Source organism: Panthera uncia, assembly GCF_023721935.1.
Source record: "Panthera uncia isolate 11264 chromosome B3 unlocalized genomic scaffold, Puncia_PCG_1.0 HiC_scaffold_1, whole genome shotgun sequence".
Lineage (NCBI taxonomy): Eukaryota > Metazoa > Chordata > Mammalia > Carnivora > Felidae > Panthera > Panthera uncia.
The window spans coordinates 98,843,798-98,859,362 of NW_026057582.1; the positions used below are offsets into that span (position 1 = coordinate 98,843,798).

At 35.8% G+C, this 15,565-nt stretch overlaps 1 protein-coding gene across 2 annotated transcripts in view; it reads right to left on the reverse strand.

Moving 5' to 3' along the window:
- The window catches only part of ADAM10 (ADAM metallopeptidase domain 10), a 136,968-nt gene that overhangs the window by 97,965 nt on the left and 23,438 nt on the right, over positions 1 to 15,565 (reverse strand). Inside the window, exons 1-2 of one of the 2 annotated variants that reach the window (XM_049613712.1) lie at positions 10,392 to 10,448; positions 4,544 to 4,694 (exon numbers count right to left, since the gene is read on the reverse strand). Coding sequence is in view for 1 of the 2 variants with exons in the window: in XM_049613711.1 (XP_049469668.1) it covers positions 4,544 to 4,694 (151 nt within the window). In the remaining variant the exon portion in view is untranslated. Of the gene's footprint in view, positions 1 to 4,543; positions 4,695 to 10,391; positions 10,449 to 15,565 lie in introns of those variants that run through there. The other variant, XM_049613711.1, reaches the window with a different exon arrangement.

Genomic DNA, 15,565 nt, shown 5'->3' on the forward strand with positions numbered 1-15,565 from the left:
TGCACTATTAGGCATTTATCCACAGGATACAGGTGTGCTATTTCAAAAGGACACATGCACCCCCATGTTTATAGCAGCCCTATCGACAATAGCCAAAGTATGGAAAGAGTCCAAATGTCCACTGATGGATTTATGGATAAAGAAGGAGTGGTGTATATGTATGTATGTGTGTGTGTGTGTGTGTGTGTGTGTGTGTGTGTGTGTATATATATATAAGTGAAATTAGTCAGTCAGAAAAAGACAAAAATCATATGACTTCACTCATATGAGGACTTTGAGACAAAACAGATGAACATAAGGGAAGGGAAACAAAAATAATATAAAAACAGGGAGGGGGACAAAACAGAAAAGACTCATAAATATGGAGAACAAACTGAGGGTTGCTAGAGGGGGGTGTGGGAGGGGGGATGGGCTAAATAGGTAAGGAGCACTAAGGAAACTACTCCTGAAATCATTGTTGCACTATATGCTAACTAATTTAGATGTAAATTTTAAAAAATAAAACAAGTTAAAAACAAAGAAAGAAAGAAAGAAAGAAAAGGACGTGAGCTAAGACTAAGAGTCGGATACTTAAATGACTGAGCCACCCAGGCATTACATATTTTCAAACAACTTCAAACTTTATTTCAAGAGCACTAGTTTTTCATGGAATTCTTTTTTTTTTTTTAAGTTTATTTATTTATTTTGAGAGAGAGTATGCACATGCAAGCAGGAGACGGGCAGACAGAGAGGGACAGAGAGAATCCCAAGCAGGCTCTGCACTGTCAGTGCAGAGCTCAACACAGGGCTTGAAACCACAAACCGTGAGATCATAACTCGAGCCAAAATCAAGAGTCAGAGGCTTAAATGACTGAGGCACCCAGGTGCGCCATTCATGGAATTCCTAAGAATGGACTTCAGGCTTAAAAAATCTCAACATTTCTTCATTTAACATTAATATCTGTAAATCTGGTATGTGATACACCCTTTCTGATTTAGGAAACTTGGAAGCCAGGTTGAAAAAAGTTTGCTCATGCACTTAAGCATAAAACAAACAGCACAAAGAATGACTTTAATACACACACACACACACACACACACACACACACACACACACAGACTGTGCTAGTACTCAGAGATACAAGTCATCTAAGCAGAACCCTTTTCAGGTATTTTCCTCTTTTCTAAGTTAACTACACAGTATTTATTATATTCTGTAATTTTTAAATCACAGCAATGTGATTCTACGGGATTAAACTGAACCATATAATCAGAAGAAACAAACTCTACTTGATTATGTTTTAAAAGATGGAAAAATAGATAACAGGTCTAGCCACAATGCACAAGAGCAGCACACATTTTACAGACTGGACTACTAGGTATAGCCCAAAGTCACCCCAAAACCATATTCAAAATAAAACTGGGTCTTCTAATCAACACACTATTTTATCATAATCACTTCTCATTTGTATTATAAATTGTTATTAACCAAATAACCCATAATTTGTGTATCAATACAAATCCTGTTTAAGGGGGTCGTAGAGTACCAAAACTAACTTTTTGTATATGGTGGAGGGGGAGAGACTTAGCAGGAAATCTATAACTATACCACCCAGGTCATTTCATAGACCTTTGCAAGGAAAGAGAGAAATAAAACGATCAGATCATCACATTTTTAACTAATGTATGTTACAACATAATTAAAATGACCACATTTTAGGGCACAAATTGAGACAGCATCAACATACAAGTATGATAACTGAAACAGTAAAATACAATACCTCAATTTGGATCTACTCTAGAAAAAGTAGTGTATATATATATATAGTTGATTAAACAGATTTCTGTTAAAAGTACTTAAGATGACCACTTATACACAGCATGAGATCTCCTGGTTACAGGCCCTTTGTTGAGAGCTTCAGGTCTCATTTGTATCATTTGAATATCTATAGTATTTTATCTATAAAGCACCATATCACATTTTCCTCCTACGAAATGACTTGCACACATCTTAGAGCCCCTATTAGATCTATGTTTGATTTATGTTTCTACCACCCACAGCCTAAACTAGGTAACTTTTAACTAGCAGTCAATAAATAAGTTTATGGATGACTAAACAGCATGCACTCACATGCTCTCTCTCACACATGCATAAACACAACAAAAAAGGAGGAGTGGGGGAGAGCTAGGAATTTAGCTTTGCCACAAACTCAACATGAATTATGTCATAGATCAAATAAAAATCTAATGATGTAATAGAAATGTGGTATCCAAACTAAAAGCAGCTAGAATTTCGACTTTTCCTTTTGGTAGTTACACTGTATTTGGAATATAATATTAAATTTATTTCGAGGTGGTCACTAAAAACTTAGGAAGGCTGAAAGATTGCTATTATTTCATGATACTGATAAAGAATGGGGAATTAAAAAATATCTGAAGTTAAGGATCATAAAAATTTACATAAATTGCTGTCAGTAATATTCTTACCTTAAAAAAAAGACCCTAAATGTATCTTCTTACCTCCTTCAAATCAAAGCAAGAGATTTCATAACTTAAAAGTACTTTTTTCTACAATGATCATTACATTTTAATTTGGAAAATAAGTTAATTTAATATTTATTTACATGTGCAGAACACTTTAAGTTACATAGTATTTATTATATGATTAGTAATTAATAATTTTATATCTGATTAAAAATATTCATCCATTAATATCTTTCTTAAGCATCTGTACATCTGATCACACTTTTAATTTTTTTTTAACATTTATTTATTTTTGAGACAGAGAGAGACATAGCATGAACGTGGGAGGATCAGAGACAGAGGGAGACACAGAATCCCAAACAGGCTCCAGGTTCTGAGCTGTCAGCACAGAGCCCGAAGTGGGGCTTGAACTCACGAGCGATGAGATCAGGACCTGAGCCGAAGTCGGACGCTTAACCGACCAAGCCACCCAGGCGCCCCAAGCATCTGTACATCTGTACTTAAGCATAAGTACAAAAAATAAACATTACTAAACAGTAGCCAGGATGCCTCCCTGTGAGGAACAAAAGTTATAAAAAAATAAACAAATACACTCATAAAAAGGAAGACAGAACAAATCAAATACCAGTGGTACAGATGAGCAATTTAAAAGTTCTGAGGAAGGTGTAGGTAAATTTTTAAAGAAGTAGAACTTGAACTGTACATTAAAAGATGATCAAGATTTAAGATAAATGACTCAGAATACAAACTGCTCATGGTATATTCAGCAACCAGATGATCATTCTGGGTGAAAAAGACACTTATATTGGGAAACGGAACAAAGTTTACAGAAACAGACTAGAATTAATTTACAGAGAATCGTGAAAGCCAAGTTAAGAAATGTGGCTTACAATCATTAACTGAGGACTTTAGAAAAATAAGCTGACATGAAAAAGTAAGCATTTAAGGAACAGTCATCTTGTAGCAGTCCATAGGATAGCTTTAATGATAAATGGAAAGGAAGCTGGGAAACCTATTAGGAGGTGAACAATAAATCAGGGTTGTATCAATAGGAAAAACACAAAAGGAATAGATTTACCAATTACAGCAAGCAAGACAAAGTCTAATAGAGAATACTCCAAGATTTTGTATCTATGTACCCCTAAACAACAGAAAGAAAAAAGTACAAGGTCTGAGTCAGTCAGGTCTGGCTCAAATCTATGCTGTGTAACTTTAAATTTTTTTTTTTTTTAACGTTCATTCATTTTTGAGAGACAGAGAGAGACAGACTGTGAGTGGGGGAGAGGTAGATAGAGAGGGAGACACAAAATCTGAAGCAGGCTCCAGGCTCTGAGCTGTCAGCACAGAGCCCAACATGGGGCTCAAACTCACGAACAGCGAGATCATGACCTGAGCTGATGCGACGCTTAACTGACTGAGCCACTCAGGCGCCCCTATGCTGTGTAACTTTAAAGAAATAATTTAACTTCTCTGAGCCTTAGTTTCCTCAGATATAAATAGATATTTACTTTGGGTTTTGAGAAGATTAAAAAAGAAAATGCATATAAAGCATATATGCACCTGGGACACCCCAGGCACTAAACAAATGTGATTTCTGCCTTTCTTCCCTGGCTCCCTGTTCTTTATCCCTTAACAATTCTGTCTGAGAAATGAGCAGTACAGTAGGTGATCTGTCTACAAACTGTCATTTTAGAGTTAATAAAATTGAGTTAATGAGAAATTAAAAGTATTAATGACATAAAACCAGCTACCTTCACTGTTGGCACCAGAAGACAGATCTATTGACCCATAAAATACATAAAAAGTAGTGGGAAATCAAGACTCTTCTTTAAAGATATATCCTCTACTAAATATACAACAGAGGATTGGCTTCAAAATTTAAAAACATTTAAATTTGACTGTTGCCTTAATATAAAAAGGGCAATCCATTTTAAAAGAAAACATTTTTCTAGCATATATACCAAATTCTAGACTAGAATGAGGACCTTTCCATTAGAGAAGGAAAATTAATGATATACATTTCTTCTTCTAACCAGACTAAATGTAAGAAAACTTCAGACACAGCAATAAGTTTACTCACCTTCCATGGGCATGGAAATTTAGACGTAAAAACTGGTCCTCATGTGAAATTGCTCTTTTGGCACGCTGGTGTTTTTGGTGTAATGAATCCACATCATAAGATAATCCTTCATAATGTCTAATGTATTTATTTAAAGGATTTCCATATTGACCTATAAAAAATAAACAGTTTGAATTAGTATCATAATGAAGGCCCATTCTAGTCCTAATACGATTCCATGATTATTCAAATATCTATAAATATGTATGAAACAACTGTCTCACTAATGTTAGTACTTTATTTTCACATACATTTTTCTAAAAATTTATTGTAATGGGAATTTCAACCATACACAAAAGTTTGAAAGTTAGCCACAAGTTTGTCTTTGATGTCTTTTATCAGGTTAGGTTAAGTTTTTTATTAATACTTTATAGATAAAAACTATCAGGGACAGATGCTGACCTGTCACCTGCTCTTTCTACACCTAGTAAGTTGATTCCATGGATTTTTTTAGCTTATTAACGTGACAAAGTTGACTGATTTTTTTTTTTAATTTTTTTTTAATGTTTATTTATTTATTTATTTATTTATTTTTAATTTTTTTTTTCAACGTTTTTTATTTATTTTTGGGACAGAGAGAGACAGAGCATGAACGGGGGAGGGTCAGAGAGAGAGGGAGACACAGAATCGGAAACAGGCTCCAGGCTCCGAGCCATCAGCCCAGAGCCTGACGCGGGGCTCGAACTCACGGACCGCGAGATCGTGACCTGGCTGAAGTCGGACGCTTAACCGACCAAGCCACCCAGGCGCCCCAATGTTTATTTATTTTTGAGGATAGAGTGTGAGTGGGGGAGGGGCAGAGAGAGAGGGAGACACAGAATCTGAAGCAGGTTCCATGCTCTGAGCTCTCTGGACAGAGTCCAATGCAGGGCTCGAACTCAAGAACCGTGAGACCATGACCTGAACCGAAGTCGGACCCTTAGCGGAATGAGCCATTCAGGTGCCCCCCAAATTGACTGATTTTCTAATATTAAACCAACCTGCATTACTGAAATAAACCCCACTTGGTTACAATGTACTATGTTTTACAATATTGTGGGATTTGACTTGCTAATATAACTTTGTTTAGAATCTTTGTTATCTGTGTTCATGAGAGACACTGGTCTGAAGTTTTCTATTTTTTGTACTATCTTAGCCAAGTTTTGATATCAGAGTAAAAGAGGAATTGGAAAATATTACCTCTTTTTCAACTTTGTGGACACACTCATATAGCACTCGTATTTGTACCTCCTTAAATGTTTGGCAGAATTCAGCAGTAAAGCCATCCTGGCCTAGACTTCTCTTTGTGAAAAGGTTATTAACTATAATTTCAATTTCATATATAAAGAGCTATTCACGTTATCTACTTCTTAAATGAGCTTTGCAAGAATTTGTCCATTTCACCTAAGCTGTTTAAGTTATATTAATAAAATTGTCCAAAATTCCCTTATTATGTTTTTACACCTTTTTGAATCTGTAGTGATATTACCTCTCTCATTCCTGATATTGGTAATCTATATCTTGTCTCTTTCATTCCTGATCAGGATAGCTAGAGATTTATTGATTTTATTTATATTTAAAAAAAAAAAAAAAACTTTTATTTCCTTTGATTTTCCCTAATTATCTTTGTTTTCTATTTATTGATTTTCCCTTTGGTCTTCATTATTTATTTAATGCTTACTTTGAGTTTAACTACTCTTCTTTTTTGTTGCATAAGGTAATGCCACTGATTCAAGACTTTGCTTCTTCTCTAATCCAGATGTTTAGTACTATAAATGTACCCTTAATAACAGCTTTAGCAGCATCCCACAAATTCTGTTATGCTGTTACCATTTTATTCTATTCAGTATACTTTCTAATTTCCATTTTGATCCATGTACTATTTATAAGTCTGTTACTTATTTTCGAATACTAAGGATTTTCTCAATTATCTTTTTGCTATTGACTTCTAATTTACCCCACTACAGCCAGAAAACATGCTTTGTATATCAATACTTTTAAATACATAGTTATTTTATGACCCAGAATATGATATTTACAATATTCCATGTGCACTTGAAAAGAATGTGTTTTCTGCTGTTAATGGTGAGTGTTCCAGAAATGTCAATCTCTGCTCTTCTTGAGTATTCTATAAATTTCAACCAGGTCAAACTGGTTGATGGGATTGTTCAAGTCTTTTATATCCTTACTGATTTTTCTACCTACCTGTTCTATTATCAAGAGAGACTGAAATCTGTCTATGATTGTGATCTTCTGTTTTTCCCCTGCAACTGTTTGCTTTGTTGATTTTTGAAGCTCTGTTATTACATGCATAAATGTTCATGATTATCATGCCTTTTGGATCAATTCATCCTTTATCATTAACAAATGATCTTCAGGGCGCCTGGGTGGCTCAGTCGGTTAAGTGTCCGACTTCGGCTCAGATCATATCTCACGGTTTGTGAGTTTGAACCCTGCATCCGGCTCTATGCTGACAGCTCAGAGCCTGGAGTCTGTTTCAAATTCTGTGTCTCCCTCTCTCTCTGCCCCTCCCCCTGCTCATGCTCTGTCTCTCTGTCTCTCTCAAAAACAAATAAACATTAAAAATTAAAAACAAAAACAAAAACAAATGATCTTCTTTATTCTTTGCAATAGTCTATGTCCTAAAATCCACTTTGATATTAAAATGGCCACTATCTTTTTTTTTTTTTTTTGGACTAGCATAGTGTATCTTTTTCCATCCTTTACTTTTAACCTATCTGTATCTTGATATTTAAAGTGAAGTTGTCATAAGCACCATATAATTGGGTCTTGCTTTTTTTCTTTAAGTGATCTCTATGCCCAACATAGGGCTTGAACTCACAACCCTGAAACCAAGAGTTACATGTTCTACCAACTGAGCTGGCCAGGCGCCCCTTGGGTCTTGCTTTTTATCCAATCTGATAATCTCTGCCTTTTAATTAGGATGTCTAGATCATTTACATTTAAAGTAGTTACTAATGGGGCACCTGGGTGGCTCAACTGGTTAAGCACTGACTTCAGCTCAGGTCATGATCTCACCGTTCTTGAGTTCAAGGCCCATGTCAGGCTCTGTGCTGACAGCTCAGAAACAGAAGCCTGCTTCTGATTCTGTGCCTCCCTCTCTGCCCCTTTCCCACTTGTACTCTGTACCTCTCTCTCAAATATAAATAAAAGCATTAATTTTTTTAAAAATAAAAGTTACTAATATGGGTAGATCTAAGTCTATCAATGTTATTTCTATTTGACTCATCTGCACTTTGTTCCTTTTTCTTTCTTTTGTACTATTTTTTATGATTTCATTATTATCTCTTCATTGGCTTATTAGCAAAACTCTTTGGCTATTTCAGTAGTTGCTTTAAGGTTTATAGTACACCTCATTAACTTATCCCTGCCTACCTTCAAGTGATATTATAACATGTCAGGTGTAAGAACCTAACATTTATATACTTCCATTTCTCTCCTTCTGGCCTTTAGGTTACTGCTATTGTATATTTTACTTACATATATATTATAAACCCCACAATATATTGTTGTTGTTTGGGTTGAAATAATTATTTTATTAAATTCTTGGAAACAGTGAGAGACAGAGTGCTAGCAGGGGAAGGGGAGAAAAAGAGGAAGACACAAAATATGAAGCAGGCTCCAGGCTCCAAGCTGTCAGCACAGAGTCCAACAGGGAGCTCAAACCCATCAACCATGAGATCATGACCTGAGCCAAACTCAGATGCTTAAATGACTGTGCCATTCAGGTGTCCTGAATGAATTTTAAGGAGGTTTAAATAACAAGAAAAAAAATCTCCTTTAATCATCATTTTCAGGGTTCTTTATTCCTTTATGTGAATCCATATTTCCATCTAGTATCATTTTCCTTCTGGATGACTTCCTCTAATATTTATTCTGCTGGTGAAAAACTCTTCCAGCTTTTCTATGTCTGAAGTCTTTATTTTGTCTTCATTTTTGAAAGATATTTCCATGAAGCATAGAATTATAGGCTGACAGGTTCATATATTTTTCTTTAAATACTTTTAAGATGTTGCTCCACCATCTTTTCAATCGTATTCCTTCTGACAAGAAATCTGTCATCCTCATCTTCGCCTCTGAATATAATGTGTCTTTACCCTCTCTAGTTTTTTAAGATTTTCCTCTTTACCACTGGCTTTGAATAATTTGATTACTATGTGGTTTGGTTTCTCCATATTTCTTGAGCTTTGTAACAGTGAACTTCTTGGATCTGTGGCTGGACACTTTTTCAACCATTATTTCTTCCAGTTTTGTTGTTGTGTTGTTGTTGAACTCTCTCCATCCTTCTCCAGAAGGATTCCAATTACAAGTATATCAGGTCATTCAAACCCTTCCCACAGTCCACTAGTGGTTTTTCATATTCATTAAAAATTCTCTTATCTCTTTTTATTTTGAATTGTTTCTACTGCTATGTCTTCTAGTTCACTAATATTCTGCAATATCTAATCTGCTGTTAATGTCATCCAGTGTACTTCCCATTGAAAACAGTATGCTTTTCATCTCTATAAGTTAGATTTGTGTTTAATATTTTCTATGTCTCTACTTACATGAAATACAGTAATAACTCTTTTAATGCTCTTGTCTGTTAATTCTAATACCTGTGTCACTTCCAGGTTGGTTCCAATTGGTTGCTTATTCTTCTCACTATGGATTATTGTTTTCTTGCTTCAATGTATGCCTTATAATCTTTCACTAAATGGATCCCAGACATTACAAATTTCACTTTATTGGGTGGTAAGCAATTTTTGTATTTTTATAGATATTCTCAGGCTTTGTTGTAAGAGAAAGTACAGTTACTTGGAAACAGTTTGATCCTTTTGGGCCTTGCATTTTTAATTTGTTAGGTGGTTCTGGAGCAGTGCTCACTGTAGGGCTAATTATTCCCAACTAGTGAAGGAAGACTTTTCTGAGTAGTCTACCCCATTGCTCCACAAATTAAGAGTTTTCCCAGTTTGGCCAGTGAGAACAGGCACTATTTCCTGTCTTATGTGAACACAAGGCACTGTTTCTTTCCCTGGACTCAGACAGTTTCTTCACATGTATGCACTGATCAATACTCTGCCAAACACTAGGAGAACCCTTCGCAAATCTCAGGGATTCTCTCTCTATGCAGTGCTCTTCACTCTGATATTCTGTCTGTGAATTCTAGTTACTTTGGTCCTGCTTGAGTCTCAGTTTCATCTTCTCAACTCAGAGAGTTAGCTGGCCTCCACCTAGGTTTCCTCTCATATCACTGCAGATGGAAATTTTCTCAAGATAGAAAGTTCCAACAACCACACGTCTTGACTCATTTATTTCCCCTCTCTCAGGGATCACTGTCATTTACCATCTGGTGACCAGTCTTAAAAACTGTGGTTTCTCTGCTTTTTGTTTTTTTTTTTCCCTTGGTTTCCTTAGATTTTTCCAGGCAGGGGGATAAATCTGGTCCTGGTTTCTCCATCTTCACCATGAGTGAATCCTTAACAAACCAAAATTTCTTCCTAAAGAAAACTGCCCTCTTTTATAAAATAAAACACCAAGTATGTTTTCAAAAAGAAACTATAATGGTTTCTCTAATGTACTGCATGAAGCCTAAGTGTCCATCACTGAATTTTCTGTACATACAAGTCTGTGACTGGTCATTGTACAGTTAAGGACACAAATTCTTATGTCAAATGATCTGGGTTTAAATGCTGGAGAATGGTTGCAAAACAAGGTAAATATATTTAATACTACTGAACTGTATACTTAGAAATGGTTAAGGTAGTAAATTTTATGGTAAGCATTTTTTTACTAGAATAAAAAAACTATTCGGTTTAAATCCCATTACCTTTATTTATTAGCTTGTTTCCCTGAGCAAATGCAAGACTCAGCTTCAGTGCCCCATCCTTAAAACCAGAGAGAAGTAGGTGTGCCTGGGTGACTCAGTCGGTTAAGCATCCAACTTGGCTCAGTTAATGATCTTGCAGTTTGTGAGTTCGAGCCCCACGTCAGGCTCTGTGTTGACAGCTCAGAGCCTGGAGCCTGCTTCGGATTCTGTGTCTCCCTCTCTCTCTGCCTGTCACCTGCTCATGCTCTGTCTCTCAAAAATAAATAAATGTTAAAAAAGAATGTTTTTTTTTTTTTTAACTGGAAAGAAGTAGAATACCTCTCTCTCAAGGCTGTTTGGATTATGATTTAAGCCATGGGTGGCAATTAGGAAAGTGCCTACAATACACTAGGCACAGTAAATAATTCTCCTCCTCCTCCTCCTCCTTCTTTTTCTTCTTGTTCTTCTTCATCATCATCATCACCATCATCTCCTCCATCTCTTCCTCTACTTCCTCCTCCCACACTTGCCTTTGAGACCTACATACACTAATTGAGGCCATACTGAGGAATAAACACAGAACTGGATTTGCATCCTGACACTTCCTAGCAATGACTGCATGAGCTGGGTAATTTTTTAACTTTTTAAAAATCTTAGGTTTTTTATCTGTAAAATAGAGATAAGGGCTACCTTAAATGCATGTAAACTGCTTAGCACAAAGGCTGGCATTAAAGGATCATTTAATTTAAACTATTATTGAATCACTTCACTGTACTATTGAATGCACTGTTCTCAAGAGAAATGACAAGAATGGAATCCAAAACTAGAATCCAAAACTATCTTTGCAACTAACAAAGAAAACACAGTGAAGCTAGGGTATAAGAGATGATAAAGCCTACTAGTATGAGATGTTTAAAAATCAAGACTAAATAATGGAATCAAACATTATATTAAACATTTACCATATCCTTTAAAAAAAATTTTTAAGTTTATACTTAGGTTTAAAAAAATACCCCACACGAGAAAATATCAAGAAGAAATCAAGAATGAGAAAGTTGTAGTATGAGAACTTTTGGGTGGTTTCTTTCATTTTGAAAATCAAATGTCGGATTTCCACTGGATTACTGAATTGTATTTAAGTGGACTGAATAACCACAGCACAAACTTGGCTTTGCAAAGTTACTGCTTCCACTCCTTTTTCAGCACCAAAAAAGTCAACTTTTTAAGTCACAGTTCAGATAAAGTGTTCTGCCATTTCTGATAACTTAAAACAATAACCATGGCTATTTCAGTGACATGTGATAAAAGCTCATTTATTTGCATGGATGGAACACTCCTGAGTTATTAAACAGTCATCTTTTCTCTGTCCCACACACAAAGGAATTTTCTAAGGCAAGATAATGTTTACTTTCATTGGCAAAGGATCGGACTAATGATTTTTCTGGATCTTTAAAACGGAGATAAAACACAATTCACAGATTTTAATGGGTCAAATTAAAAAATGCTACCCAGGAAGGGCGCCTGGGTGGCTCAGTAGGTTGAGCGTCTGACTTTAGCTCAGGACATAATCTCACAGTTCATGGGTTTAGGCCCTGCATTGGGCTCTGAACTGACAGCTCAGAGTCTGGAGGCTGCTTCAGAGTCTGTGTCTCCCTCTCTCTCTGCCCTTCCTCCCCTGCTCATGCTTGCTCTCTCTCTCTCTCTCTCTCTCTCTCAAAAATAAATAAAAACATTATTTAAAAAAATGCTATCCAGGAACACATGGTTACCAAGTCCATCTTCTTATCATCTTCTACACAAGACCCATGTTTTTGGGTTAGCTATGCCTAAACACCAGTATTTATGATATAATCCCAGTAATAAAAAAAGGAAAAAAAAACACTGAAGATAATGTATTGAAACAGAATTATCTAATTTATCTCCCCCCAATACTTAATAAAACAAAGGGGGATCTGTTGGGGGGAAAAAGCTTATAAAAAACAGCACACCCTCCCATATTAAAAAAAAATTCTTGGGGCACCTGGGTGCCTCAGTTGGTTAAGTGTCTGACTCTCAATTTCAGCTTATGTCATGATCTCTCAGTCCTGAGATGGATGGCTCTGCACTGGGTGTAGAGCCTGCTTGAGATTCTCTCTCCCTCAGGGCACCTGGATAGCTCAATTGGTTAAGTGTCAGACTTCTGCTCAGGTCATGATCTCACAGTGCCGTGAGTTTGTTGGAGCCCCACATCCGGGCTTTGGACTGTCAGCATAGAGCCTGCTTTGGATCCTCTGTCTCCCTCCCTCTCTGTACCTCCCCTGCTCCTGCTCTCAATGTCTCTCAAAAGTAAATAAACATTAAAAACAAATTCTCTCTCCCTCTCCCTCAGCCACTCCCCTACTCACTAATCACTCTCTCAAAAAAAAGTTAAAAACAAATTCCTCAAGAACTGAAACCAAGTAAGAAAAGAATATAACCAGTGTGTGCTGAAGTGACCTAATACAGGCTCGTAAGCACCTGATCTCTTCCCAAATCTGTAACCAATGACATTATGTTGGTAGCTTGAAATTAGCCATGGGGGGGGGGGGGGGGTGTGGATATTTACAGCACTGAAATTAGAAAAGGCTACCAAACAGAGGATTTTTTTATTGTTGTATTCAAGAGACCCAGGGCACTAATACAACACTGAGAATAATCTAATGGCATAATCTCTCAAACAGGCAGCCAAGGAAACAATATTCTAATGAGAAAGTGGAAAAGCATAATACAGAACTGGATTTGCATTTTGACACTTCCTAGCAATGACTCCTAGGATTCCTGATGCTGTCTGTCCCTAACACTCAGAAGTCATACAATTCACTTTTTTTTTAATTCCAAAAGAGAACAGAGCCTTGGAATTCTCAAAGAGGTTGTATATAATCATGACCCCATGACTGGAGAAAAGCGGGTAAAACACAAATAATCAGCCCTTCTAACTACGGCTCAGAGACAAGTTATCCACATTATATCACAGCAAAAAGAACAACAGGACAGAGAAAAGCCACACAACCATAAATATCACATTGTCCAAATATACTAGAGCAAAAACAATGAAAGAAACAAAACAAAAAAAAGTGCAAAATAGTAAATAATCCAATTAAGAAGTAAACAAAAAACATTTGGAAACAATCCTGGACAAACTAGAATCAGTCCTGGATAATATTTAGAAGATCTTGTTAATTCTCTTCAGTACAACATTGTGGTTATATAGCAGAATATTTTGAATTTTTGGAGATATATTTTAAAGTACTTAGGGGTAAAGTGACATGCATAATTTTCACTGTAGTCTACGCAGGAAAAAAGGAAAAGGACTCAAATTATTAAACCAGTTTCCACTTCTGGCTATAATGGAGAAAAAGGGACTGAATTTAACCTACCCTCACCGTAAACAATTAGAAAACTAAACAAAACACATAAGAAGATAAGCAAAATGAGATGAGATCTACAACTGGCCCAACTTACTAACTACAAGCAGTGTCCAGGCCAATGTGTGGGGTGGAAGAACACAGCCTGGTGTTCTCACTCAACTGAGGGGCCAAATAACTGAGTTCAGTGAGGCCAGGCATTCAGAATCTGTGGGTTAGAGGGTCAAGGGAAAGTTGAATAGAGAGACCTGAGACCTTGTCCCTTTAAGTGTCTGGTTGAGTACTAATATGAACACGTGAGAGAATAAACTATGCCAGCCCAGAAAAATGAACCACACACAAAAGAAGTAAGAACAATCTTCAAAGCCAGTAAAGGGCTGAGAAGTGTTCATATTTCCACTATCCAGGGAAAAAAGACCTGCAATATATGGAGCATAGGTATAGCCCTCAAAAAACATCACCTTATTCATGGGGTAAAATTACCCATACACTAAAGGTGTTATGGACCTTACCCTAGCAAAGATTAAAGGCAATATTTCAAAGGATTAAACTGATTCCAAATAGTTGAACTATACACCAAAAAAATCAGACAGTATCTAAAGGAGAGACAAAATCTAAGTCACAAAAAAAAGTAAAAACCAGAATGATTTCAAAAACTACCATGCATGTAAAAAAAATCAGGAAACTATAAATATATTTTCCTGCATAACTGGGAAAAAATCAGACAACAGAGACAGAAATTACAGAGATGATGGAATTAGCATACAAAGAGGTTAAAACAGCTATTATAAATATGTTCTATATGTAAAAAGCATACAAGGAAACAAACATGAAGGGGGGGTTGAAAAGGTAAAAGATTTAACTATAAATCTACAGAACCAAGAAACTCAACAAATCTTAAGCAGAATTAAATATAAAAGAAAACCACACAGAGGCAAATCATAAGCAAATGGCTGAAAACTAGGGATAAAAAAACCCAAAGGAGCTAGAAAAAAAGACATTATATACAGAGGAACAAAAGTATAAATGACAGCATAATTCTACATAAGCCAGAAGATAATGCAGCAACATGTTTATAGTACTATAAGAACAAAAAACTTCTCAACCTAAGATTCTATATCCAGTGAAAATATCTCTCACAAATGAAGGTGAAGTGACATGACCACTTTTTCAGACATCAAACCTGCTAAATTATCACTAGTATACCTGCATTACAAGAAATGTTAAAGGAAGTTTTTCAGGCAGAAGGAATGATACCAGATGTAAATCTGTACTGACACAAAGAATAGTGCCAGAAATAATGAATATATGAGAAAATAAAAATAATTATTTTCTCCTTTTTTAATCTCTTTAAAAGTTAAATGACTAATATGGAACTGCATATGAAGCAAAACTGTTGCTAAAAAGTCCGTTATGTTGGTCAGGTCCTATTTTTCATGCAGCAATAGTAATTATGATGATTCGATTCAACTAGAAAGTGTCTTTGAATATTAACTGAAAAACATAGAACACAATATGATGCGCCATTACTACATATTGTTAACCATGTGTGTAGGTCATAATGATGAATTAAAGATTGTTACATAAAAAAAAAAGTTAAATGACTATGAAAAAAAACCCACAATGTGGCATTTATGCCATAGATGCATATGCTGTGGCATTTATGATATAGAATTAAATGCTGTGGCATTTATGATATAGAATTAAAATAGATGATAATAGCCCATTTATGATATAAATAGGCATTTATGATATAGAATATAAATGCTGTGGCATTTATGATATAGAATTAAAATAGATGATAATAGCCCA